Here is a 27,870-nt window from a genome sequence, read left to right as displayed (position 1 = left end):
ATTATAGGCACAGTTGAACTGTGGTTGGAAGGTGAAATAACATTTAACTCAAAACTGACCGCATCATATTCAAAGTTTGATTTTGCTACATTTTAACCTGCTCTTCTTATCTTTTATAGGTGTGGAGATTTGAACTATAATTGGATGGTGAAATCCAATATCTTAACTATCAAATTATTCCACTTATCACAGCTAAAGTTAAATTTTCATATATTTGAGTATATTCTTCTTATATTCTGAAAATGTAACTAATGAATTTCAAGTATGTACATGAGCTGGTACTGGAAGTCTTTAATTAATATATACAATATAATTTGAGTGGATTAGTGGATGTCTTTGGGCAGGTGAGCCGAGAACAAAAGTGACTAGATACATACAAGCAGGTAAATGGCGGTGAACATAAACTAATAAATGTTCTGAACTAATAAAGCTTACCTACTTTTCCTAAAGTTTAAACAAGTAGCATATTATTCAAAGAAGATAACCGTACAATCTGAGTGTAGTAAATATTTCTGAGATGGTAATGACTTATTATTCTTCTCAAACATCATATTGGTAAGCTATTTCAATTTCACTCTCATTTCTCTTTTTTCTTCTTCCTCTCTACTACCTTAACTCATTGAAGAAGGAAGAGATGTGTATTATAGCGGAACTAAAGTGAAATGTAAAAAAAAAAAAAAAAAAAAAAGGACAGTGAAGTGAAGCATGAAGAAAAAAAAAAAAAGAATACTTGTAAAAAAATAGCATTAAAACCCTTATCCAGAAGAAATACTTTATTCTAAGAGCATTACATAGATTAAAATTATTGATTTAGACATCTAAAGGATTATAAAAATAGTTTAAATAAAGCGTCTTATTTGGTTCTTAAAATACTAGAGAGGCCTCCGGGTCAATTTGTAGATATCCAGGAAGTTGAAGGTCATTGTCCCTTAATAATAGGATTTGCACAATCAGAGATCGCCAATGCAATTTAATTATAAATGTATAGATGTCTTTTAATCATCATTTTCTTTTGCATATCAACTGTGCTAGCTAGTTCTTATCCTAGTTCATCTCTTCAAGATTCTTCTTGGCTTCGGCACATGTGATTTAGGCATGAGAATTTTGATAATTTTATGTTACATAAGCATATATGTCATGTTTACCTCATATATATTCACTAAAAATAGAGATAGTGGAATTAGCACATGCCATTTAGGTCTATAACAACTATTGTAAGCTTATTTAGTGAAATAACATCTCTAACTAAAAAGTTAGTTGCAAAAACAACAAATCTCCTCCATTGATGCGAAAAATTGATAAAGTAGGTAGAATTTCACTTGATACAAAAAACCTCAATAAACTTAAGGAACAACTAAGCAATGCTGAAACAAGGTCTTAAGCACTTGCAGAGTTGGATGATACTAAAATAGCAATAGATGACATAATCTAAAAGCTAAATGTCATCAATAAATCCAAAGAATTTGTATTAATACCGACAAAAATAAACATAGAATCAAACTAAGAAACTTAAAGTAATGAACTATGATAATTACTCTAGCTAGGATGGTTCCCAAAAACAAGAATAAAACAATTTAAGAAAACAATATGTTATATCAAATGTAAACCTTGATGCTACAAAGCATAGGCTAAGAAATGAAGCAAAAGCAGGTCATATTGTAACGAATGAGGTAGAGAGGAGCTTCAATTAGCTTAAAAGAAAGTAGCAAAGGTTAGAGTATTCGATCAAATCAAAGTATTCTAAGAGAGAACAAATGTTATAACTTCATGTTTATTTATTTATTTATTAAATTAATTTGAATTAAATAGGATATAGTTTGAGTATAGCATTTACTTTGAATTGGAGTGAATTAGCCAATTTGAACCTTAGCAGGGCTTAATTTATGTGGCCTATATATAACTCAATATCAAACATTTAATATATGTGGCCTATATATAATTCTATATCAAACATTCTATATGCGAAATTTGTTGTAGCAAGACTAGCGTCTACTTTGTGTGAGTGTACGTGGCATGTGATCACCACCTATTGGAATAGAGAAAACCTGCTCCATTGAGTGCTTGTCCTTTTATTGATAAATCAATAACACAAAGTCATTAATTTTCTTCCATCCTTCATCCTTCTAACAATTGTTTCTTGCTTTGAATTTACACACACACACACACACATATATATATCATTGCATGAACTTATCTAAATTCAAGGAGTTCTGGCACATACAAAATTAATCATGAATTAAAGCTACAATTGAAGAACAAATTAAAGAAACAACACAAACAAGGGACACATATATACATCTGTGCAACTGATTGAAAATTACAAGTGAGTTCTAAGTAAACATTTGAACACAAAACTTATAAAGCCCAGACAGATATATAGATCAACTCTAGACAGAGAGGAAAAACAATTAATTAATGATACCTTGTGCTAGAAAACTCAGTGAGTTTACCACTGCTAGAGAAGATGATCAAAGCTACTTCAACTTCACAAAGAACAGCCAATTCATGTGCTTTCTTAACCAATCCATTCTTCCTCTTTGCAAAGGTCACTTGCCTATTTATCTTGTTCTCTATCCTCTTCAACTCCACTCTCCCTCTCCCCATTTTTCTCCAACTCTCTTTCTTTCTCTTTCTCTATAATATCTTCTTTTCTTTCAATACTATATATTGTTTCTATATCTAGCTATGCATGAATCCTCATCCTCTCTCTACCTATTTCCTGTTCTATATCTGTTCAAGAAGAACAAGGATGATGTCAACCATGTGTCGAGTCCCCATTCGACAAAAGACAACACTCATGCAAAAAGACCTTTGTCTTTCTTTAATTAATGCACTAATTAATGGATTCCATGCTTAGTGTTTAGTGAATGTTGATAGACCTCATGAGTTTGAGATAACAAGATACACACCCAAGTCACTTTTTTTATTTTTATTATTATTATTATCTTCCTTTTTATTTTTTTATTAATATTTGTTTATATATATTATTATATTTAAGTTGGGAGTTGTTTTTTGGGTTTAGGATTAAGGGAGAGGGTTAATGAAGGATTAAGGGATTGTTAATATATGGAATGCATGAAAAGAAAGAAGTACAGGAAGTGAGAGAATAAGTGAGTGAAAAAGGAGACACGTTTCGAGTTGTAATTGGAAACTTCCGGGGACCAGTGGTAGAACTTTCTTAGGATGACACGTGTCACTTTCATAGATTTTTTTTTGTCTTGTCACAATCACTGCATATAAGTGGGACCCTCACTTTAACTTTTCTTTATCTGTTATTTATTTATTTATTTATTTAAAGCATTGGAATGTAAAGGATAATCTTACAAAAAATGTTAAATACTTTGGAAAAAAAAAAAAAAGGAAGAAATATGTAGTTTATTAAATAAAATTATGCCTTTGAAATATTTTGTTAATAATTGAGGGTTTTTTAGTTGCCCACCCATTTTTCAAAAACCTATGGAATCATTATTATTATCATAACCATTCAGAGAATGACAGATTCGGTTTTCAAATATATTTTAGTATCATTTTAAATTATTCTTATTTCGTTATTTTTGTCATATTTTATTATTCACTATCTCAATAAAGTTTTTGATTTGATTTTGAAGTTTATATAATGCCGAATTATTGATAAAATATGTCGGATTAGATAATAGCAGTAGATCGACAAATATGATTGAGTGATATTGATTGATAATGGTGTATGACATTGTTAGAAAATTCAAGATAATCTTCATTCAACCCTCTCCTTCAGACACACCATCAATCAATTTTTAGCTTTTTGTTTTTGTGATTTTAATAATTATAATTAATTCATTTTATTTGTATTCACTAAAATATTATGGAATCAAATGAGTGGAAGGATCAACCTTTTTCGGACAAGTCTCTTTTTTCCCTTTCAAATTCCTTTCACTTTTTCTTATAGTAATTTAAAAATTAGAAGAAAAAAAAAGTTACAAACAAGCTTTTCAACAAAAACAGTATGAAGCATGATACTGAAGTTTAGAAATAAAAGGAGTATCAGAATAATCCTGTCACATTCCCCATTTTGATTCCATCTTATTTCTCTTTTATCAGAATAATTTATGACTATTTTTCACAAATTCAAAATGAGACAACAGAACTCATAACAGTATCTGATTCCTACACATGAAGAGATAAATTGAGATGTTTAAAGATGCTTTAAAAAATAATTCCAATTATTTCAGCAATGTTCTGTCATCACTGCATTGGTTACTTTAATCAACACATTAAAAAGAGTGTACCAGATTACCACTTTGATGCATGTATCTGCATTTCAAGTCCTCAACTTTGCTGTCATTGCTCATCTTAAAGAATTATTTCTCAAATTTTTCACAATTGTAAACATGGATTTTTTAGATAAGCGGAAAAGAGTACGATACATGCATTTGACGATGATTTTTACATAACAATATGCAGAAAAAGAGTATGATATGTTCATTTAAGTTGAATGGAAGAGGAGCAATTAGGACATTGAATTCGTCCTTTGGATTGGCAGCTGATGCATGGAATTGATGGCATTGTCCTGTTTGAATCTCCAAGTGAATCGAAGAAATCATTGATGAAGCTCACACTGAAACCTCCTTTCCTAATTAAGCCAATTCCTTTGCATTTTGAGCATGCTATCATTCTAAGGTCACCGCATTTTCTACACATACCAAGAGAGCTGCACATTGTACAAATAACTAGATAATTGGAATAAACATTGATAGAAAGGATTGATTGATATTTTTGTACATGTGCAGTAGGTACAAACACAAATACAAATGCCATGGAATGGTCAATATTTGTGTATAATCTGAATTAGAGGCAAAGACACAAGGGCACATACTATGAATAATTGATAATTCTACATGTGTGGTAGAAGATAAACACAAACAGAAATGCCATGGAATGATCACTAATTGGAATGGTTGATAATTGTGTGTAATGAGTATCATAGGTAAACACAAAGACACATAGTATGAATGAATCAATAATTCTATATGTGCATTATAGGCAAATACAAACACATATGCCAAGGAAGAGTTGATAATCAGAATGGCTGATATTTGTGTATAATCTGTATCAGAAGCAAGCACAGACACAATTGGGTCAACAACTGGGAGTGGTCGATATTTGTGCATAATGTATATTAGAGACGGACACAGGCGCACGGTATGAATAAATCAGTAATTCGATGGAACATAAACAGAAAGAATATTTTAATTTTCATGTATCAATATACAAAATTCGACATAGAAATTGATTAAGAGCTGCACGTTGTACAAACTCATAATTGAATGAAAATCATGATTCTGAAAGTTCTTACACAACTGCCGAACAATAAGTCTCAGTAAATAAACATAGATTTTACTACAAAACACAATGAATCTCCAGGAAGCCAAACTTCAATCATAATAAGAATACTATAATTTGATTCAATTCATGATATGTCTTCACTGGAAGAGATTCAACCATTTACAAGCAACAAACGATAACAATACAAACACGAACGAGCTCTATGAACAAAATCTGACAAACAAGACTATTAACAAGCATGATATTTTGAGGATTTCTCAGAGAATGTTTTTAAAAACTGAATCTCAAAAATTGGAAAACAATAAAAACAAGAAGTGAAACTAAAAACAAGAAAATTTAAAACAGAATTAGATGGAAATGAGGAAATGAGAAGAGACCTCCTTTGAGAAGCTGAGATTAGGGCATCCACTTTTGGGGCAGCAATGGTGGCACAGAGCAAAAGAGTACCAACTCCAAATCCAGCTATTTCACTAGCTGTGATATTATCCATTTCCCACTTTGCTTTTCTAGTTTCCTCTAATCAATTACCTTAATAAACAACATAAAAAAATCAAAATAAAAACCTAAAAATATGTTGAAAATGAAACCCCTAAATTTGCTTCATAAAGATCTTTGCATAAACAACATCAAAATTTCTTCTGTGTAAACATTTAGTGACAAGATTAAACTTATGCCTCTGGAAAGAAATGATGATTCAATTATTTGTAAATTTACTAAATAAAAAACAGAGAAAATTTCACAATGATTTCTTCCAAAAAAATAAATAAATAAACACAAACACATATAGATGGAGTTAATTTTGTAAACATGAATTGGGAGATTTTATAGCTTACACAACATTCAATCCATAATCACAAAAACTGTTACTAACATGTGCAATGCAACAAAAGTTCTACCATTCTGATGCTAAAAACAAATTTGTGAGACAAAAGAATTATAAAAACAGTAGAAAAAATCTGGGAGATGAGTGAGCTTTATTCACATACCTTTGGAATGGAGCATTTTGGCAGAGCATGTTATCCATACATAGATAATTCCTATGTAGTGGATAAGGTTATGTTTTATATTATAATTACATTTTAGAAACAGCTTTACCAATTGGCCTATTAGCTCAGTTGGTTAGAGCGTCGTGCTAATAACGCGAAGGTCGCAGGTTCGAGACCTGCATGGGCCACATTTTTCTTACAATTCTTTTACCTTTTCGGTTTTTTTTTTCAAAGAGAAACTTTTTCTTGTGTGTTTTGCAACTGTTTATGTATTTTTGTGAGTATATTAATATTTACATGATTATTCTTATTATTTCTCAATTCAGTCAAATAGTTTTTAAAAAATTATTAGAATAGTTAATGAACTCAGAGCCATGCGTGCTCTATGGGATGACTGTCAATGAAATCATTTTTTCTTTTTCATCTCCGGCGTGACTATTTCTTTAGAAGAAAAAATTAAAAAAAAATTGGAGGGTTTAACTAGAAATGGCAGACGGATAAGATATATCAAGACCCTTACCCTTTACCCAAATCCGTAATCTCTACCTATACACGTACGCTTCAAGAGAAAAAAATGTACCATTACTTTATCTTTACTCACAGAGTATAGGTATATCCGTAACTACCCACTTACCAGTTGTTCAAATTACCAAATTATATTTAAATAATAGTAATAAAGTCATAATCCATTTCAATATAATGTTTATATAATACATGTTGATAAATTCAAAATTATATAATATATCACAAAAAGTAATAAAAAATGACATTAGAATGTTCTTGATATGATTGACCATATAAAAAAAGCAAGTATCTACAAAAATAACAATAACTCTATCTTTTATGTTTATGTTTAACTATCTTAGTTTTTGTTTTAAAGTTTTCATATATCTACTATTTATATTTTATATGGTTTAAAATTTTATAAATATCTACTGAGATTTTAAAAAGAAGTATAATGGTAAATTAAGTAATTCTTATAAATTTATAAATCAATTGATTAATTTATATATTTAATTAATTTTTTATTTGCATTTTATTTTCGATGTTCTTATAATTTATTGAATAAATTATTATGACATTAATTTTTTATATTTTGTTTTATAATATTTTAATTTAATTATGATTTTTAATATAAATCCAAAATACAATTTTGATAATATTATACTCTATAACATATAAATATAAAAATTAAATAAACTTCAAAATAATATATTAATAAGAGAAAATTTAAAGTATTATTTTTAAATTAATCACCATGAAAATGGGTCTCTAATAAATTGTGAATAAATGTTTAGCTTAATATATATTTATATATACACACACATGAGGATATGGATACTGGTATGACTCATACCCGTATCAACTGGTAAAGGTACTGATAAGTATACAGGCAGGATAGAGGCATACCCTTAACCCTTACCCAACCCATATCCACTAGAAAAATAATTATTAATGCCCTTATACGTACCTGTACCCGATCAAAGAGGGTACGAGATTGCTATCTTTAGGTTCAACCCTCTCTCGTAAGGGTATGGTTTTTTCATATTTATCAAATAAATAAATAAATAAATAAATAAAAAAAATAATCTAAGGCACCAACTATGATTGAATAGCTTGAAAGGAGAGATAACCTTCACTCATTGACAAGCTCTCAATTCAAAACCTAATCCCATGTTTCATGAAACATCAAAAGGGTGAGTTGAGTCTTGTCTATTGACAAGAAAGCCAATCTCTCACTACCTACTGTTCATCCCTAATTCATTAATTCCTCTTCATGTACTTCACATCATCATCACATTGCCTCTTTAATCTAAGTGTTTATCTATATGAATCATTACTAATTTTAAATGGCTAATTATTTATAATAGTTAGTAGACAAAGAGATAACATTTCAGACTAGTCCAAATCTACCTCATCTTGTTATGTCTTCATGCTTTTTTTTATATAGAGAAAAGTTTAGTATATATTTTCTTTTTCCCTTAAGAATAACAATAGCCACAAGTTAAGAATGGAGGGCCATATTGGTGGTGTCACCTCAAATGAATTAATTATTATCTTAGGTTCATCAATTTTGACCATGTTGGCCGGTCATGCATGATATCCAAATTCATTACTCAATATCTATTGTTCTCATGATCAAAATTTTGAGATTCTAATTGTAACTTCACAAGAGAACAAGATGGGACATAGATTTTCCAGCTACCAATGAATCATATAATTCATGGTGGTGTAGTGCATGCAAAAGGGGGCATCTATCCATATGTGCTTTGTTTGTTATTTCAGTGGGAGAAGAAGAAGTTCAAGCTTTTGCACAGCTTGTCTAGTATAATTGCATGGAATTCTATGGAGCTAATTAAAAGAAAGCTACATGACATTGGACTAGATTCATGGTTAGGATTGGCCAACATAAAGTTTTGGATCAAATTTGATTGGACATTCCACAACATCTCACATGAAATATTTTTGGCATTGTAGTTCATATTCATACCGTCTTGTTATATATACTTCTTCTATTCATAATTTCATATAATGCAAAGACGGTATCTAATTAAAAAGATTATATTTAGTTTAGTTGTTGAAATCGGTTGGTTTTGTCTCCACTTTGTGTATATAAATTATTTGGGGACTTTACTAAAGATGATCCTTGTGTATTAATTAAGCAATTGGTTAGTCAATCAATGTTTATGTTTGCTTGACTTGAGATTAATATTTTATAAATCATTATTTTTAAAACATATCAAATCTCCATTTGAATTATGTTGTCCTTTTAGTTCAAGTATATATATTGATTAAGTACATTATAGAGGACTTGAGACTAAATTAAGATAATCATTATATGTGATTCAATTGATTACTTGGTCTCTCGCTTGATCCCCAGACTCTCTCACTCATCACTGTTTATGTTTGTCTAATATGAGATTATTATAATCTCTATAATTCATAACATAATTTTTTTTCTCAAAAAAAAATGATATTAATTTGTTCACATTTACATTGTTAAGAATTCAACCAAAGTTAATTCTCACATTTAAATTTATCTATTGGTTAAAATGATGAGATTATTATTTCTAAATATTATCATCACCATTGGCCGGTTAAGTAATTAATTTATTAATATGTTAAACTAAGCTCAATCTATAAATCATTCATGGCCTATATATAAACCCCAAATAAAAATTATATTCTATTTTTTATTAAAAAAAGCATACCTATTTTTAACATAAAAATAGTTCCAAAATGTACTTACATGTCACCTCTGATTGCAATCCATTTGATGTTACTATTGATCCATCAAGATTAAACAATATATAAACCCTAATTGGACATATACATAAGTGTGTGTGTGTGTGTGTGTGTGTGTGTAGAGATATAGATAAGAAAGTAGAATACAAAGAAGACATTTAAGGCTCTTTTCCACCACCAACACATAACATAAGAAGGCTAACATTTAGAACAAAGTAGGTGATTTTAAAGGCAAAACAAGCATTCAACATGAACAGGTATGGTGGGGGTTTGTGCTGTTCAAAGGTGTTGCCTCTCCACCACCCTCAATCATTCTCAAAATCACCTTCTAACTAGGGTTCCACCTCTCAGATCACTTGAATCACTCCTTTGATTTATGGCCTTCCTTTTAAGAACATCATCATTAACAACAACAACAACAACACACCATGCAAACAAATAGCTAGCTAGCTAGTTAGCTAACACAGCACCATGTCCACAAAAACCACCCCCTCTGCTACTCCATCTTCATTCATGTCCACCATGGCTCGCCGCCGAAAAGACTCCGATGAGATTGATGTCTTTGAAGCTGCACGATACTTCTCCGGTGGCACGGACGGTAATGTGAGTGTTAGAAGTATTGTTGGTGGTCATGGGAGAATGAAAGAGGAGAGACTTTCATGGAGGCCATTGAGGAAGAGCTTGGACATGCCAATAGGTACCATGATCTCTCAACCTCCTCCAAAGGTTGAGAAACAATGCATTAATGAGAAGAAGAACAGTAAGCAACCAAGCTCACCTGGTGGCAGGCTTGCATCTTTCCTCAACTCATTATTCAATCAAGTTGCATCAAAGGTGAAGGTGAAGTCAAAGTCTTCTTCGTTGTCAACAAAGGATAATGAAGAGAATTATGGTGGGAGGAGTAGAAGAAGTAGCATCAGCCATTCTCCAAGCCTAACTGCCAGTACTTCAACAAAGGTTTACAAAGTTATCAATGATGAGAAGAAGCGCTTGGCCCCAAAGTTTGTAATGGAGAAAAAGGAAGTTTTGAAGAACTATGGAGAGAATGACGATGGGGATAGTGATTCAAGCTCTGATCTGTTTGAGTTGAAGAACTATGAGTTGACTGATGATCATGTCTCAAGTGGTTTACCTGTTTATGGTGCTACAAACATGAAGGTCATCAAAAGAGATACTACCATTGCTAGTTAGTTCTGTTTCTTCATAAGTTAATTATCTTAGTTTATATCAATGGATTAAAGAAATCCAAGCTTGTTTTCTGAGTTTAAACTGATTTCTTGTTATGCGGGGTGTTTGTTTGTTGATCTTGATCAAGTTATCACACATTGATCAGTTTCCCATCCCACCCATTCTGCTTTTCAAAGTGACTTAATTTTCTTGAGAAACATGTACGACTAATGGTAGGTAAGTGACATGTTGAGTATGGAGCAGTGAATTCAAATCTTGTCACTTAGTTGAAGTTCATGATGCTAGCTAGAAATAATACTATACAACTTGAGAAGAAGATAACTCTCTTATCATTTTAAAATTAATTACAAACCATATATATATAGTGCACCAAAGTCATCAATTATCCTTAATTGAGAGATTTTTGGAAATAAGTCTTGGTTAAATTAATATTATACCCTACCAAGTATAAAAACTAACACTATATGCATCCCTAATCTTGATTAGCTAGTGTGATCACTAAACAACTTTCTTACAAATTAAACTTTATAGGTCCACTTCCATTGAATATGGAGTGGCATTGTAAGCTAATGAGGGAACATAACTTCATTATAAGGTTGAAGACAAGACATTCTTGTCCACAATTCCTGCAACATTAATGTCCATTGATGGAGGACTTCTAGTTCTTCTTAATTAGCTAGTCTCTAACCATTAATCATTCATCATTAATTCTTCCAATTAAGAGTTGCTCATTAATTCCATTAAAATTACTATTTAAAAATCATTTCAACCTCTAATAAAAATTCAAAAAATTATCTCAACAATGCCATGCAGAGATAGAGTAGAGTGGCTTATCATGCCAACATATCATAAACAATGCCATGCAGAGATAGAGTAGAGTGGCTTATCATGCCAACATATCATAAGACAACCACACTCCACCACCACAGCGAAGCCACCGCCACCGGCCCATGATTCCACCACCCTCCTCCCCTCCTCGACGGCGTCCCCCCAAAACCTCCCTTGCCGGAACCCTGCTCGTTCCATCCTCACAATCCATTTCACCGTCTTCTCATGCCTTTCCACCCTCTCCACCCCTTCACAAGCCACAACGTTCTCTATCTCCCTTCCGACCATGTCCTCTACCTCCCTCCTCTCCTCCTCCCCCATCGTTCCCATCGCCGCCACCGCCTCCACCGAATCAAACAAAGCACTATAATGATGCAAACCTTCGACAAACCTCTCGGCCACTCTCTCCGAATTGTGCTCAGCCTCCTGCTCCGCCAGCACCACCACACTCGGTCCCATCCCTTGCAAATTTAACAACAGTCCATTCATCCTTTCCACCTCTCCGGCGAGCAACTCATGGAGTTTGAAGAGTGAAACTACGAACAGAGCTTCACCAGCGTGAACATGGAGAGTATCAAGATCAAGCTCAGAAAGCACTGAGTGCACTGCATGGAAACGGAATGGAACGTCGAGAGAGTCGGCTTCTTTGACGAGTGCTGTTCCTAAGGATTCAAGAACATGATGGTCGCCGGAGACACAAGTGAGCTTCAAATGCGGAGGACCATGTGGGAGACGAGAGATGGTGTGAAGAAATGGAGCCCAGAGATCAAGTGAGTGAACGGCGGCGCTGAGGTCGACGACATGGACGTTGCGTTCGTGGGCGATGGCACGGAGGAGGGCGCGCGAGGTGGCGGTGTGGGTGAAGGGGATGTAAGGGAGAGTACGAGCGAAGGTGAGAGGTTTGAGAGGTTTGCGAGGAGGGAGGACGGCGGAGAGGAGGCCAGGGAGGCGGCGGCGGAGGAGGCGGGTGGCGAGGGAGGAAGCGAGAATGGAGGAGAGACGTTGCATGGAGTCACCGGAAGGGGAGGACATGGTGGAGATGAGGTGGAGGCAGGAGTCGGCGCGGGAGAGGTTGCCGGAGGAGACGTGGGCGGCGCCGGCGAGGAGGAGTTGGATGAGATGGAGGCCGCGTTCTTCTGGTTTGAGGGAGGTCATGGGGTTGGTGGAAAGGTGGTGGTGGTGGTGGTGGAGGAGCATTGCTGGCTCCGGGGAGGTGGAAGGGGTGGAGGAGGTGGGTGATAGGGTTAGGGTTAGGGTTAAGTCTGAGAGTGGTTTTCTTTTCTTTAGAGGAGAAGGATAGTGATCCATTTCCATTCTGTGTTAGAGTTAATTAGGGTTTGTGTTTGTGTGTGTTTGTGTGTGTATATATATATATATATATAGTGAGAGGTAGAAGAAGAAGAAGAAGAGTTTGGATAAACCATACAAGGGCGTTGACTTTTGACTTTTAGGGGTTTCATTTATGCTTCATGGGTTCCTATTTTTTGCATGCATAGTTCTAATTAAGTTAGGTTAGTGAGCTATAAATTTAATAATAATAATAATAAAAAGGGTTAGGCTAGTGAAGTGGGTATGATTACATAGAACAATTTTTATTTTTATTTTATTATTATTTTAATCTCTGACCGGTCTGTTTCTTCTGAGTCATGCATAGGATTTAAATTAGTTTGAGATGAAAATAGTAGAAGTCCTATAAAAAGATAGATATCTTCCAATGAGTGTTTTTTCATATATAAAGATTTGACCTCAAAATCATTTGCTTAAATAACTTGAAGTTTTATCATTTAATCTAATTGTTTCCGCTATTTGCAAAACAAATGATTTTTCATTGTTTAAGAAGGGAAAGGAGGGAATAATTAATGAAACCTTTATGTTACATGAGAATCAAGAAATGTGACCGACTGAGCCAAATTGACAGACCAAACCATGTTGAGGACTTCTACACTTTCACATTTTGTCAATGGATATTTGTGTGCCATGTGAACATGTACTTTGTTGATTATGATCACTAGGCAACAATACACACTCAAATATAATATTAATGAATTACAAGAAAGCCTAGCCTGCTGCATTGGATTGGATGGACTGCTATCACATCTCAAACCAAACACAACAAGTTGATAAAAGTTTCCTTTGGACCTCACACAAACTTCTCATCTCTCTTGTATCCTTATACTCTAAACCTTATGTGTTGGACTCACCCTAATGCCATATTAACCTTATCAACCATTCCATTTGAATCAAGAGAAAATTAGGGTCATCCTAATGGAATAGTGAGACAAGAGATAATTGTATCATCATGTACATGTGTTACTATATAATACTAATGATATTAATTAGTGGGTGGGTGAAGGAATCAAGGAATCAAGATCATCCATAAGAGAGGGACGGCTTTAATCAATGGTTTGCATAACCTTAGTTTGTTTGTTGTTTATCGCTTAAAATAAATTCGTTTTTGATTTGATTCATATTAGATTCATCATTTCGGACTTTAAAAACTTTAATTATATATGTGAGTTGGCATTTTTTTTTTAATTAAGGTTTTATTGATTTAGTAAAAATATAAAAATATATGAGTTGTGACTTCTTCGTAGCATAATGATGTCATTTAGTTGATTAGAAGTTGGTTAATTACAAAATATATAGGATAGTATAGAAGATTAGTGCATCAAAGTTCATTGTCTTGTTCTCCAAATCCATGAACATAGAACAACAAGGGAGTTGATTAAATATTTTGATCTTGTCTCAAATGATGTATTTTAGTTTAATAACATATGGTTTATGTATGTAATTAAGACTTTAACGCAACTTGTTCTTTGTTAATCATGCCTAATTGAAGAAATATTAATCTAAATATTAGATTCTTGAACAAATTGGTAGTCAACTATATTGATTATCTTTTAGCACTATCTTGTAATTAATTAAGTTATTTGCTTGTTTTATGATCGGTCTTATTAACCAATCATCCCTAGATACAAAAGAATATTGTCTTTTATTTGTGGCAAAGAATCTAGTCCCCTAAAACAAAAAGACAATATAAATCTTTTTACAATTAATGATTAATTAAATCTTAATCTTGTTTAATGAAGTTGGTCTATCTCCATCACTTTCTCAAACATGAATATTTACTTAAAATACAAACTTCACTTTACTCATGAGTTCATAATGAAGAATGGAATAAGTTGATGATATATATGCTCTCAACTTTAATTTTTTTTTGATAAATTATTAATATATATCTACAACTTTTCAGTTATTCAATTTGCGCAAATATATGCTAATTAAATTTCTAGAACCATTATGATATACATTAATCATATATATAAATAAAAGAACATCATAGTTGGTAGATGTATATGGATTAACTCTAGAGTTATTGATCATTTGATTAAATATTTAAGGATTAAGATGGATTTAGGATACCGAAAAGCTAGAGCACCCACATAAGAGATTAAGAACTCATATATAGAGAGATAATTTAATCATAGCAACACTAGTACAACCACAAGGAAATTAAACTAGAACTATGCATAATTAAACAAATAACATTGGTCAAAGCATTGATTAATTAGAAGAGATAGGGATTCAAATTCATGAGACTTGAATAATGCTCTAGTTCTTGTGCTCAAGTTGCTTCAAAGCATTGAAATTTTCCATGCTAAATCCACTACCTCTTTCCTGCATGAGATATATAATTAATTATCAATTAACAGTTTATAATTAACAGCATTTTCAAATGATCATAAATAAAGTCATATATTAGACTTACATTTTGATGAGCAATGTTTCTGGCAGGGCGATCTTTATCAGCATTTGATGCACTTGAATTGCGAGGATCACACTTTGCCCACTAATTAGAAATATTTATAAGCAATAACTATTAATTATGACTAATTATTGGATGTTTTTTTACTACTCATTTTTTTGGATTAAGCCTTACATTCTTTGCAGCCATACTGAAGGCCTCTCTGTGAGGAATGTCTGGTTTTGCTGCTTTGATTCTTTGTATTTCCTCCCTGTTAAATTAATTCTATGTTCATTCTCAAGAAATATTTAACTTATTGATATTAACTACAACAATATTCAACATTTACATGCATGATTAATTCAATGACAAGTAATTATATAATTATTCTAATACATTTTATATATATATATATATATATATATCCAATGACAAGTAATTAATTCAAAACATTTACTTATATATAATGACTTACTTCATGAACCGATTATAAGCGGAAGGAAGCCGATGTTTCTTCTCAGGAGCTGTAATTAAATAAGAGATGATTAAGTAGTAGTAAAGCAAAAAAAGAAATGAAAACATGAATCATAAACCAAGAAATGCTTACGTTTCACAACAAAAGCTGGTTTTGGGGACAATGGCTCACTAGATGTTGAAGAATGGTGAGTCAAAGGCTGACCTTTCATGCAATCACTGCAAGGGCTCTATCATATACATATAACAACCAAAACACTGTAAGAAATTAAACAAGCAACATGCATGATATGCATTTAATTAATTCATATATATGATATATACTTGAAAACTCATCTGATAATCAGAGCAAAGAGGTTGCACCAAAGGTCTAGGACTGAGGAAAGAGAGATGGTTACAATGACCACATTTCACAGTTACAGTGTCCATCAGTCTCTTGAATGGAACTCCAACCTGCAAAACATATATCAAAGTGATCAAGCCCATTAAGTCTACAAGAAAACCCTAACCCTAACCCCTAACACACACACACACATATATATATACATATACATATAAATATATTTATATATGTAAATGTACCGCAAGAACAGTGTTGCAGTAAGTGCAACGAACGTAGCAAAGATGCTCTGATGGGGTGACAAAGTCCATGAGAGAAAGTAAGAGAAGAAGAAGAAGAAGAAGAAGAAGAAGAGGAATGAAGATGAAGAGAAGAAGGTGATAGAATAGTAAGGGAAGGGTGGTGAACTTTGTAGAGGAGAGATAGAGAGAGGTTCCAAGAGAAAAGAGACATGGTGATCACTAGGGTTTCTATTCTTGAGAGGAATGCCTTCGTACACGTGGACAGTACTGAAGAGTAGGAATTACTGCTTGCTAGGGATATGTGCTTCTTCTTTGAGTTGATTGATGGTGTTGGTGGGTGGTGGTGATAGTTCTCTCTCCTCTTTTTCCTTTTTTCATATAGTTGGTCTTATGATTTGAAGGATGTTTTACCATTTTGTCTTTGTCTTTTATATATTTGAAGGATTTGTACTGATTTTGTGGTCCAAAGTAACAAAATGACCAAGATAATATTACCCACTTTTACTGTATTTTTTTAATAATATGAATAAATCATAAATTTATTAAAATAAAAGTTAAAAAAATTATGATAGACACACAGTACAAAAAAACCATATAAAAAAGATAAACAGATTAAAGACCTCACCAGAGACCGAGGAATACAAATATATATATATAATAGTTTAACCACATCATTAAAGTAATTTTTTTAATAAAAAAATCTAACCACAGTCATTAAAGTAAGACTACAGCAATATATATATAAATAGCTTTATTAATTAGAATAAATTTTACTATTTATTGTTATTATTTTTGTATATAATTACATAAATAAATAAATAAATAGAAGGAAAGAAAGAAGAAAGAAGAAAGAAAGAAAGAATGAATGAATAGAATTATATATAGTGGGAAGAGGATCAGAGGTCACAATCAAAGGGAGGAGTGATGTGACGATACTTAACGGGTTTACTAATTCGGGCAAAAGAAGAGAGTCCGGATCCGAACCCGCATGCTTTCCATTGAAGTATAAGTCTCATGGGAGGTTTTGTCACTTATAACGGATTCGGGCACAATGATTGGGATCCGAGGGACCCGATAACAGCACCCATTTGGAGAAAGGCTTTCCCTTCATCAGAGACAACCAGGTCTAGTCTTTTCTCAGTCCTCAATGTTTTCATCCTCCTTTTTATTACTCTGTCACTCTGATTGTTCTCTTCTCTCTTCTGCTTGTATTTTACTCTTGTTCTTATCTTCTTCTTCTTTTTATTTTTATATTTTATATATCTATATGGATGATGATGTTGTTAGTTTAAATCTAATTTAGATTTAAATTATCTTAAGTAAATTTAATGTTTTTTTAAGTGACTTAAACTATTTTTGAATGATTTAAAATTAAATAGATTTATGTAAGTATGTAACCAATGGCTGTTCAAAATATTATATGTTGAATCTTATGTTAATAATAAATACTACTTTTTATAATAATTTATCTAAAATTTGAAGTGGAGTTAATTTTTTTATGAAAAGAATTATATATATGTATAGACCAACTGTAAAGTCCTAGATTAAATGTTTTTGGAAATACCCAGCATCTACTCTAATTTATTATTGCTGGAGGTAAGTGATTATGATTTTGTTGTTAATTAATTCTCTAATTAATACGATATATTAGATTTCTCACTATGGTTTATATGATACAATATATTTACTTATATACTTAGATGTCATAGTCATACTTGGATTATTTCTAAGATATATGCCTCTCATTTTAATTCAATATATATATATATATATATTTGAGTAGAAGGTTAATGAAGAAGGTGGTGAAAAAATAAAGAAGAGGAGGTTAATGAGATGGGAATAATAGCTAGCTAGCTAGGATGGTCCCTGAAGGAGAGAGTGGATTGTGGTTGGAATGGCAGCAAAGTTTGCAGGCTTTGGTGGACAGACAACACATGGACTTTGTTTTTCATTTATAATTTGAATGTTTGAATGTGTTCTCTGTGTACTATGTGACATAGATCCTCTCCTGATCAGACTACTTCATTGGCTCTATATTAAAGAGACTGTTTGCTTTCAACTTGATTTCAGACTTGAAAGCTATCTTGAGATGGAAAAGTATCTCTCTCTCTCTCTCCTCTTTACTGTTCCCATTTTATCGGACGTTTTCTCATGGTAATTATGATCGTATAATACATGCTCTTATTAATTTATTTATACTGTAATTTATGGTTAACAGTAAACCATTGAGGTTAATTAAGTTTGTCAATTGTGCAAGATAACTGCATGAGAAGAGACCAAACTCTTGCTTCATGATCTGAACCTTTAAATAATAAAATGGTGGATATATATATATATATATATTTTTTTTTGAAAAAAATTGAATAAATTACATTCATTACTAAATAAAATACTATGTGATATGGATACTCTCCTGATTAGACTCTAGGGTCGCCAAATATAATACATTTTTTTATAAAAATGGATAAACTCATAAACCACATTTATTACTAAAATAGGGAATACAAACAAAACAGTCCGCTAGCAGTAGAAACTAACAACAAACAAGAAAAATGAAAGAGAAACACAGGACAAGACAAAACAACAAAACCAAGTAATCAAATAACCACAGAAAACAAAACTACAAGCAAAACAAAAGGGCTTACTCCCTGCCTGCTCAGAAGATTCCTCCTCACTTTGTTCAGGTTGCTTCTCATTGTTCTTAAGAACTCCATATTGCACTTAGCTGTAGCAGCTGATCCTTACAATCTAGCTTCGTTCGCCTTTATGAAATTAGACTAAAAAAGAAAATTATCACAATAAAAATATGATGAAATTCACAATATTTTTTTTCTTCCATGGCCAATAAAGAACATATTTGATTATTCAGGGCATTTTTACCATTATAAATGTTAAAAGATTGATTTGATATTGACAGAGTTTTTTTTTGTTCAGTATGCAAATGTCTAAAGACTTCCAAGTCATTTTTTCTCTAATAAATAGTTTTATCATAATTTATTAATCTAACCTCCATGGGTTTTTGAAAGATTCACATGTCCCAATATATAATGAATCATAAGATAGTTAATCAATGTGATAATAACCTTCTTTAAAAATTAAATCTAACTTTGTAATTAAAAAATGAAAAAAAATGAGAAATGATAATATAGCAAAAAATAATTAGCAAAGTAACTATGACTCCCTCCTATAAACAATTTTGGAGTGAAGTATTTCGAAAAATATAAATTAAGTTTTTCTTTTTCTTTTTTTTAATAAAGGCATGGATAGTAAATTTATTGATTTAAAATTTTCACATAAATAAATAAATAAAAAATATTTGACACCCTTGGTCTTTGGATTTTGTAGCTTGGCTTCATTGTTAGGAGAGAACAAATAGCAACTTCACCTGGTTCTCAGAGAACAAAGCAAGTTGTTCTTTTTCTTTTGTTTAATTATTATGTAGATTCAATTTTTTTTCCCCCTTTTTTTTTTTTAAAAAAGCCACAAGCACCAGAATCCAGAAACGTGCACGTGTGGGAGCAAAACTCAACACTGACTCACATACCCTCACCTTGCGTAGGTTATAAGATTTGATCTCGGGTCCTCTCTGAAATGAATATTTTATGCAAATGACTCAATGTCAATTGACCCAAAAGCCATTGGGTATGTGGATTCAACTAAAATGAACATAGGTGGATTCAACTAAAATGAACATATAAATAAATAAATAATATTGAAAAAAATAAATAAGGCCTTCAAAGTCAATGAAAAAAAGTTTAAAAGCCTGACTTTTCACTGTCTCCTGTCTCTAGGTACAATCACTTATATTATTGTCTCTTCATAAAAAGGAAAAACTAATATTCTTCTCTTATGATGTATTTTCTGGTTCTCAACCATGCTTTTTTAAATGAATAATAATAAGGTTTTTATTTATAAATCAAATTTAAATAATAAATGAACACGTATGAAATATATGAACCATGGATGAAAACTTATTTAGAAATTATGGTTTGGAAAAGAATACCATTATTTTTAAAATAAAATGTTTTTTTTAGTATTTTTTTTTTCTTGCTACTAATGGGCCTTTCTTTATGTTTGACTTAGCTATTTTCTAATTTATAATTATATAGTGCTAGATATTTTATATAAAATATGAAAATACTTCTGATGATCTCTTTGATAAAATTATTATATATATATAACTCTATGATATTTTTTATTAAAACCGGCTACATATTTACAATAAAGGTTTTACATATATAAAGAATTAAAAAGTGATTTATATGTGTTATATCCTAAATTAAAATATCAAAATTAGCTCTCCAGTGTAAGTAAAATAAATTTAAGACAAGATACTTACGAAAAATGAGGAGGTTACAAATAATTCCACCATATTTTTAAAATAATGGCAACAAAAAATAAAAAAACCCCTCATATAAATTTTTTTTTTTTAAAAAAAAGGTGGATAAACCACTGCCATTAATTAAATAAATAGAAGGGATACAAACTGATCGCAAGCGCCAACAAAAGACAAACAAAACACAACGAGAAGTGGCATAACAAAACAGCGCCGGATGAGAATCAGCAAAGGATTCTCATCCCAACAGAATACAGTAACAGACTAGTCCGATAGAAGATCTTGATCTACCCCAGCGAGAGGATCTCCGCCATACACCACACCACTGATCCCTAGGGCCTCCGTGCTCTGTCGAAACATGGCAATAGGATCCTCCATCATCTCTCGCGAACCTTCGACAACTGAAGAGAGCCAAGATATCAATATACGGTCAATCTTCAAAACAAGAGCATGCGTAGACAAATAGTTGGCATTAAAGATACAATCATTTCTAACAAGCCGAATATTCCACACAATAGCCTTAGCAACTAAGCCCCCAATCTCCCTAAAGTTAGCCCGAATCGAGGTTCGCCAACCCCGCCAGATCTCCTGCATAGACCCAGGAGGGTCTGGAAGATGCAGTAAATGCACGAAGTACCCCCACACCTTTCTAGCAACCAAACAATGTAAGAAGAGATGGTCAGGCGACTCTAAGGCCGAATTACACAGGACACAGGTCGTCGTAGGGAGGCGATTGTAACTCCTTCTCGCAAGAACGTCCATGGTGAGAATCTTATTCTTCTCAGCTAACCAGTTAAACAGACTAACTTTCTTCGGACATGGCTTTCTCCAGAAGAACCGAGCAATGGGGTAATGCACACCACCATCAATGAGAAACGTGTAGAAAGACTTCAACCTCCACCTCTTTCTATCTCCTGCCGCCCCATCAAAATCCGTTAATCTAGCCCTGTAGTACCGACTATCTTCCTCCCCAGAAAAAGAGGCCTGGTTTAGGAGGTAACCCATCTCGCACACCGTTCCATTGGGCTCACTAGCCCTTTTGAATTCCTCCGGCCAGATGAACATAGGTGCCCGTCCCGCAAACCAACTATCCTTCCATAATAGAGTTTCAGTTCCAGAACTGACCTCATGCAACACATATCCCCTAAAAGCCGGCAGGCAGCTCAAAACGCCTTTCCAGAAGTAGGAAATCCTACCCGTTTGCCTGGGGAACATATTCCAACGAAATAACACCGTAATTGAACTGTAAGATATCAGCACCACACCAAGTAGCATCCGTCATTAACTTCCACCACCATTTGCCCAAGAGCGCAAGATTAAAGTTTGATAACTCAAGAATACCCCAACCACCTTGATCCCTTGGACGACAAAGATTATCCCAACTCACCAACCTCCACCGCGGGTGCTCAATGTCCGGTCCAGACTAAAGGAAGTCTCTTCTAATTCTGTTGATCTCCTTGATAACCCAACGAGGTAAACGAAACAGCGACATCCAATAAGTAGGGATCGCAGATAGAACCAAATTGACAAGCGTAAGTCGCCCCCCCAAGGATAGCTGTCTCACTCTCCGGGTGGATAATCTTCTACGAATTTTAGAGATAAGGCCCTCCCAGTCTTGCTTCCTAGGTCTCCTGCCAAAGATAGGAATACCCAGATAGGTAAGTGGTAGCAAACCCCTATCACTAGCATAGGGTTCCCGCCGCCTCCCTATCTGGTAACACATCCATCGAAGTCGAGTATAGGCAAGTTTTAGAAAAATTAACAGCTAACCCCGATAGACCTTCGACGATAAGCAAAATTAGCTTGACTATGCGCAAGTCTTGGAGACCACCAGTAGTAATGACAAGCAAGTCATCCGCATAGTGAAGGTGACATTTGCTACCCCAATCCCCCAGGGGCACACCCACTAAAACCCTAGATCTCAGAGCATGCGAGAACATCGTACTAAGAACATCCAGTGACTAGCACGAAGAGTAAGGGGGAAAGTGGATCCCCCTGACATAACCCGCTGAGATAACGAACATATCCGTTAGGCGAACCATTGACCAGGATGGAAGCCTTAGAAGAGAATAGAATGCATTTGATCCACCCGATCCATCGGTCCCCAAAACCCCTGGCTTTGAGCAACTCCAATAAAAAGTCCCAATCCACCCTATCAAAGGCCTTGGAAAAGTCCACTTTTAAGATATGGCCCGAGAGCCTCCTCTTGTGGACATTAAAAATAAGCTCCTCCGCGGTGGCGATATTATCTAGAATACAACGTCCTTTTAGGAACGCCGATTGCTCCACATCCACAAGAGAATTAATCACCGTGCTCAGGCGAGACGCCAGCAGTTTGGATATAATTTTTAGAGATGAATTTATTAAGCTGATCGGTCTGAAGTCCCCAGGGGACTCAGGTGAATCCACCTTAGGAATAAGAGCAATGTTGGCCCAGTTAATCCTCTCGATATTAGCTCTATTCCAATAGAAATCCTCACATAGATGGGTAAGGTCGGATTTAATCAAATCCCAGAACTGTTTAAAAAATTGCAGAGGGAAACCATCAAGGCTCGGGGCTTTGTCCCCTCCTAGATCGAACACCGCTTTCTTGATTTCATCCTCGGTAAATGGTCTCTCCAGCATTGATAGGTCAACAGGAGTCTTGAAGCGCAAGAGGTTCTGAAAATCGATCTTGATTCTGTTAGGGCGCTTGTTACCAAACAGCTGCTTAAAATGCTCGGTAAAGACCCTCCCGATCTCACGAGGCTCCAACAGCATATTCCCATTCTGGGAAAGACTAGGGATGAAATTTCGATTTTTTCGTCCGTTGGCAACCGCGTGAAAGAATTTCGTATTTTCATCGCCCTCCTGCATCCATTGTAATCTAGATCGTTGATTCCAGTAAATTTCTTCTTGTTTTGGGATATCAATAATTTTCCCCAATAAATCCTGCTCTTCCCGAGCTTCCACAGAGGACAGTTGTCTTGATTCTTTCGCGATGTCCAACACCTCCAAGTCATGCAGTAAGGCAAGTTTTCTCAATTTGATCGACCCAAAACTAAACTTTGCCCACTGTCGAAGATGTGTCCTAACATGGGCCAACTTCTTAGAAACGACAAAAACCCCACAACCAGCCGGATCAACGCGAGTCCACCACTGCCGCACTAGATCCTGAAACCCCGCAGACGTGGCCTAAACAGCCTCATAACGAAAAGGTCGAGGCTTAAAAGAGTGGATTGCCACCTCTAGCAGGATAGGAACATGATCGGAACCAAGTCTAGGAAAGCTAGATTGAATGACCCTAGGGAAATGCTCTAGCCAACAATCATTCACCAGAAAACCGGTCAAGTTTGACCCAAATAGGCGAATCTTGCCCATTTGTCCAGGTGAATTTCCTAACCACCGTGGGTGGCTCCTGTAAACACAGTGACCTCATCAGATTATTGGCACAACGGATATCCTCCAAATTAGGATTGCCAGAGGGTTTATCGCTGATATCAAATATCACGTTAAAATCACCACAAATGACCCACGGTCCATGAAAACCCCCTTTGCTAGTGAGGAGTTCTGTCCAGAAGGCGTGTTTGCGTGCCCGCTCGTTAGGACCATAAACCGTCGTGCAGCGCCATTTAAGGTTATCCCTCTTGGAAAAAAATTCAACAAATAAACTAAAAACACCCACTTGTGTTACCGTCCCGGTAAACAACAAGCTATTCCAGCCAATCACAATTCCCCCTGCCAGAACAGCGAAGTGGTCCAGTCTTGTTCCCCCAATTTCCTGCCAAATAGGGTCAGAGAGCACCTCCAGTTTAGTTTCTTGCAAGCAACAAACATCCGCATGATTAATATTAAGAAAATCTCTAACTAAGTACCTCTTAGCTGGCCTACCTAGGCCCCTCACATTCCAATTTATGATATTCATTAAACAACCAATTCTACATATCGCGGGCCTCCAAAGAGGCATCCTCCTGGCCCAAAGAGGCCCTTAGTCGAGTCTCTTCTAGGGACCGAATTTGTTTAATACAATCATGCACAGAGTCAACAAAAGAAATACCACAAGCATCACAATAGCTAGTAAGTTGAGCATCAGACCACTCAGAAATCGATAGCGGTTTAGCTTTAGTACCTTTTGGGCCATCTGCCCCTTTTTTTCTGGATGACTTGGGCATCTCAATCAATTGACCGGTCTCCTCGTTGAATCTAGCTAGTGCCTTTTTTTGCCGCTCACTTTTTCTGACTCTCGGGGCCTGTTCCGATGGCAAAGAAGTACTTCCACCCTGTAAATCTGGTAGAAGCTCACGAGTCTTCCGCTCAAAATCGGACACCGACTCATCAGATTCCACCTCAATTTCTTGGGACAAAACCTCTACAACTTTGTTTTCTGAACCCTCTTCCTTGCCCCTAGTGACCTGATCATTAGGTTGTTCAATAACGTTTGCTGTCAAACACGGTGCCAGTACCCAAAAACCATCAAGAAATTTCCAATGGAAGCCCACTAGGGGTACCACCGCCGGTGCAGCCGAATAATCACGGAAATTCACTCGCCCCGCACTAGGGCTAATCATAATGGAGGCCCCCTCAGAGACCCCACCAGAGAACCCATCGTTATGGCCCAAGGGTTGAGCATCATCTGCCAACTCCACACCCGGCCCAGATACAATAACATGGCCCAAAATAGTGTCATTCAAGGTGGCCCGGCCCACCTGAGGCTCCACCTCACACATCAATAAAGGGTCCTCAAAGCACACATTATCATTAAGGCCCTCACTATAGTCCATGCGCAGGTGCAACCCAACATCTTGTAACAATGGATCCTCCACTATGCGGCCCACATCACCATTTTTACACAACTCTGGCCCATTCGCTGAATCAAGCCTCAATCCATGCTTATCATGCACCAACGGCACAGCAGACTCGAGCTAAGCTGGAGTCAAGCGGGACTTGATTTAGTTTAGGTTGATAGCTTGAGATATATAAATATATAATAACAACATCATAAATGAGAGAAAATTTTATATAAAATTTTTATTTCAGTAGTACTAAAATATGAAAATTATTTAAAATTAGGATTGTTAACTGATTAAGCTATTTGTGAGCAACTCGAGCTAAGCTGGAGTCAAGCGGGACTTGATTTAGTTTAGGTTGATAGCTTGAGATATATAAATATATAATAATTTGTATATATATAATAGTATTCTATAAAATGCTATAATATTGAAATATTATATTGCTTATCTTTAAAATTAAAAACCAAGCGTTAAAATCTCAAAAATAAATAAAATTTAATTTAATTTCAAGCTAAAATCGAGTTGAACACAAGGTTTCAAAATAAAGTTGAGCTAGAATAAGTTTTTTTGTTTTTAAGCTAATTTCAAGCTCAAGCTGGGCCCATCAAGCCACGCTTACAGCCCCCACTTAGAAGTAATAACTTAGTATTAAATCAAGAAACTGGGCTTCTATTGGCCCCGAGGGCCACCCAACAAAAAAGAAAGGGTCCAATAGCGTTTGAGTTCACATTTTTAACTCTTGCATGGATGCAATCCTTGCTAGTAAAACGCAGAGGTTGGAGCATGCGGCAGATGTGAAGATGAAGAGCATAGATGTGTGTGTGTTTTTTTTTGCAAGTAAATAAGATCAACGGAATGCAAGTAAAAAGCATTGGCCTTACTGAGGAGTAGGGATGGCATAATCCCCAAACCTGACTTGACTCGATCCGAGTTTGATGGGAAAAATCTAGTTTGACCGAGTTTCAGATCATGTTCAGGTAAAACCCGATTAATGTAAAGCTAATGCGGGTGCGGGTATGAAAATTCTAGTACTCAACCTGAACCCGAAATTCAATTAACATATATACCCAATTATATATATATATATATATTCAATTTTGTGTTGACTTTGAATGTCCATTTTCAATTCTTACTTTGAATGTTCTATGAGTTAGGGTGTGGCATTGAGACAATGAAGACATGTATGAATTTTATTCTTGTTTTATAGAACAAATTGTTCTTGTTCTTATTCTTATTCTATTTACTTTGAATGACTATTTTGTGTTGAATTTGTCTATTTTGTGTTGCTTTGAATGTCTATTTTCAATTCCTATTATATGGTGTTTATTCAAACAAAAAAACTATGATTTTAGATTGACATTTTTAATTTCTACTTAGTATTTTAATTTTATTTTAAATATTTTTAAATAGGGTCATAGCGGGGCAAGTATTCCCATGGGTACCCGATTATCAGTCGAGTTCGGGTGTGGGTTGGGGTTTTGAAAACTCGTCAAGTTCGGGTATGGGGTGGGGTAGCGGGTGCGGGTGCGGGTATAGCAAAACCCGCACCCAACCCAACCCATTGTCATCCCAGCTGAGGAGTGATCTACTCTCCCTACCATCTCGAAGAGGCCTCAGATATTAGAGGGTGGGTTCACCTTCTTAGTTGTTTTATTTTTTTATTTTTTTATTTTTTTATTTTTGGATATTTGCATGGTTGTAGTTGAGGTGTGCTTCACTCTTGGTGACTGCTTCTCGTCCTTTGTTTGATCTATTGTTCTATTTGTTTGTTTTTTTGTCCTCTAATTTGATTTTGCCTTTATTTGTTTTTCTTTAATAAATTAGTGGTTTATCATTTAAAAACATTGGCTTCTCCTTGCCTCCTGAGAGTCTTAAATTTTGGACTCAATTTCATACTCTATAAAATTCCTTTGCAATAAATCACATGAGTCGTTTTATTTTATAAAAATATTTTTAATTCATCCACTTAACAAAATAAAAGAAAATCATTGATGGGATCCATAAATCCCTTTTATTTGTTATGCAATTCCTTTTTCAGTACCCCATGTTTAAACACTTTCTTTTAATTCTTGTGACAATCCTAATCTTTGCTATATTATTATTATCATTATTATTATTATTTCTTTTTCTTATGGAGAAACCTCTGAAAACTTTATTAATGAGCGAACAAGCTCACAAGCAAGCTTTGCACAAGCTTGAGCCCACTTATAAGCTTGGTTCAATCTCGAAACTAACATACAAACTACCCAAAAAGCTCCTTGGTGTGAATTTTGTGCAAGATGCACTTAGTCCAAACTCGGATTTTCTAGATAAAAAAAAAAATTAATTAAATTAAAAAAAATAGTATGTCAAATTTAAAAAATAAAAATAAAATAATAAATAATTTTGTTTTTT

The 27,870-nt window shown here is 34.3% G+C and overlaps 5 protein-coding genes and 1 non-coding gene across 8 annotated transcripts; 2 read left to right on the top strand and 4 right to left on the bottom strand.

The window, feature by feature from the left end:
• Positions 1-4,291: 4,291 nt before the first annotated feature.
• On the bottom strand, positions 4,292-6,396 carry LOC120274512. 3 transcript variants are annotated; one of them, XM_039281057.1, is made up of 3 exons: positions 6,309-6,396; positions 5,700-5,850; positions 4,292-4,687 (listed from the first exon to the last, which is right to left on the bottom strand). In XM_039281057.1, the coding sequence occupies exons 2-3, from the start codon at positions 5,810-5,812 to the stop codon at positions 4,459-4,461; spliced, it is 342 nt and encodes a 113-aa protein (XP_039136991.1). In that variant the 5' UTR covers positions 5,813-5,850; positions 6,309-6,396; the 3' UTR covers positions 4,292-4,458. The 3 variants fall into 3 exon arrangements, with proteins under 3 accessions (XP_039136991.1, XP_039136992.1, XP_039136990.1); XM_039281058.1 differs by lacking the exon at positions 6,309-6,396 and adding an exon at positions 6,194-6,297; XM_039281056.1 differs by lacking the exon at positions 6,309-6,396 and having other exon boundaries at positions 5,700-6,298.
• Positions 6,397-6,422: 26 nt separating this feature from the next.
• Positions 6,423-6,496, top strand: TRNAI-AAU. The gene has a single exon. It is a non-coding gene; the product is annotated as a tRNA-Ile (tRNA).
• A 3,389-nt stretch (positions 6,497-9,885) lies between these two features.
• Positions 9,886-10,840, top strand: LOC120274877 (protein BIG GRAIN 1-like E). Its single transcript, XM_039281420.1, has one exon. It carries the CDS (start codon positions 10,026-10,028, stop codon positions 10,743-10,745), a length of 720 nt encoding a protein of 239 aa, XP_039137354.1. The 5' UTR covers positions 9,886-10,025; the 3' UTR covers positions 10,746-10,840.
• Positions 10,841-11,588: 748 nt separating this feature from the next.
• Positions 11,589-12,767, bottom strand: LOC120274921 (scarecrow-like protein 3). Its single transcript, XM_039281460.1, has one exon. The coding sequence runs from the start codon at positions 12,765-12,767 to the stop codon at positions 11,589-11,591; it is 1,179 nt and encodes a 392-aa protein (XP_039137394.1).
• Positions 12,768-15,047: 2,280 nt separating this feature from the next.
• Positions 15,048-16,553, bottom strand: LOC120274876 (protein DROOPING LEAF-like). The gene is made up of 7 exons (XM_039281419.1): positions 16,372-16,553; positions 16,114-16,242; positions 15,923-16,019; positions 15,791-15,839; positions 15,511-15,586; positions 15,340-15,420; positions 15,048-15,248 (listed from the first exon to the last, which is right to left on the bottom strand). Exons 1-7 carry the CDS (start codon positions 16,438-16,440, stop codon positions 15,183-15,185), a joined length of 567 nt encoding a protein of 188 aa, XP_039137353.1. The 5' UTR covers positions 16,441-16,553; the 3' UTR covers positions 15,048-15,182.
• A 4,418-nt stretch (positions 16,554-20,971) lies between these two features.
• LOC120274920 lies at positions 20,972-21,982 on the bottom strand. The gene has a single exon (XM_039281459.1). The coding sequence runs from the start codon at positions 21,980-21,982 to the stop codon at positions 20,972-20,974; it is 1,011 nt and encodes a 336-aa protein (XP_039137393.1).
• Between the last annotated feature and the right edge of the window lie 5,888 nt (positions 21,983-27,870).

The sequence above is a fragment of the Dioscorea cayenensis genome, chromosome 13, assembly GCF_009730915.1.
Source record: "Dioscorea cayenensis subsp. rotundata cultivar TDr96_F1 chromosome 13, TDr96_F1_v2_PseudoChromosome.rev07_lg8_w22 25.fasta, whole genome shotgun sequence".
Taxonomy (NCBI): domain Eukaryota; kingdom Viridiplantae; phylum Streptophyta; class Magnoliopsida; order Dioscoreales; family Dioscoreaceae; genus Dioscorea; species Dioscorea cayenensis.
Note: the sequence above shows the minus strand (reverse complement) of the source record. Positions and strands in the feature narration are given on the sequence as shown.

Excerpts from the sequence above, each read along its gene's own strand:
- LOC120274512 (XM_039281057.1), bottom strand. The coding sequence starts at position 5,812 with ATGGATAATATCACAGCTAGTGAAATAGCTGGATTTGGAGTTGGTACT. Across the intron at positions 4,688-5,699 it reads ATCTCAGCTTCTCAAAGGAG|CTCTCTTGGTATGTGTAGAA; the intron begins GTCTCTTCTCAT and ends TACAATGTGCAG.
- LOC120274877 (XM_039281420.1), top strand. The coding sequence starts at position 10,026 with ATGTCCACAAAAACCACCCCCTCTGCTACTCCATCTTCATTCATGTCC.
- LOC120274921 (XM_039281460.1), bottom strand. The coding sequence starts at position 12,767 with ATGCTCCTCCACCACCACCACCACCACCTTTCCACCAACCCCATGACC.
- LOC120274876 (XM_039281419.1), bottom strand. The coding sequence starts at position 16,440 with ATGGACTTTGTCACCCCATCAGAGCATCTTTGCTACGTTCGTTGCACT. Across the intron at positions 16,020-16,113 it reads ATTATCAGATGAGTTTTCAA|AGCCCTTGCAGTGATTGCAT; the intron begins GTATATATCATA and ends TGTATATGATAG. Across the intron at positions 15,840-15,922 it reads ACCAGCTTTTGTTGTGAAAC|CTCCTGAGAAGAAACATCGG; the intron begins GTAAGCATTTCT and ends ATTTAATTACAG.
- LOC120274920 (XM_039281459.1), bottom strand. The coding sequence starts at position 21,982 with ATGCTACTTGGTGTGGTGCTGATATCTTACAGTTCAATTACGGTGTTA.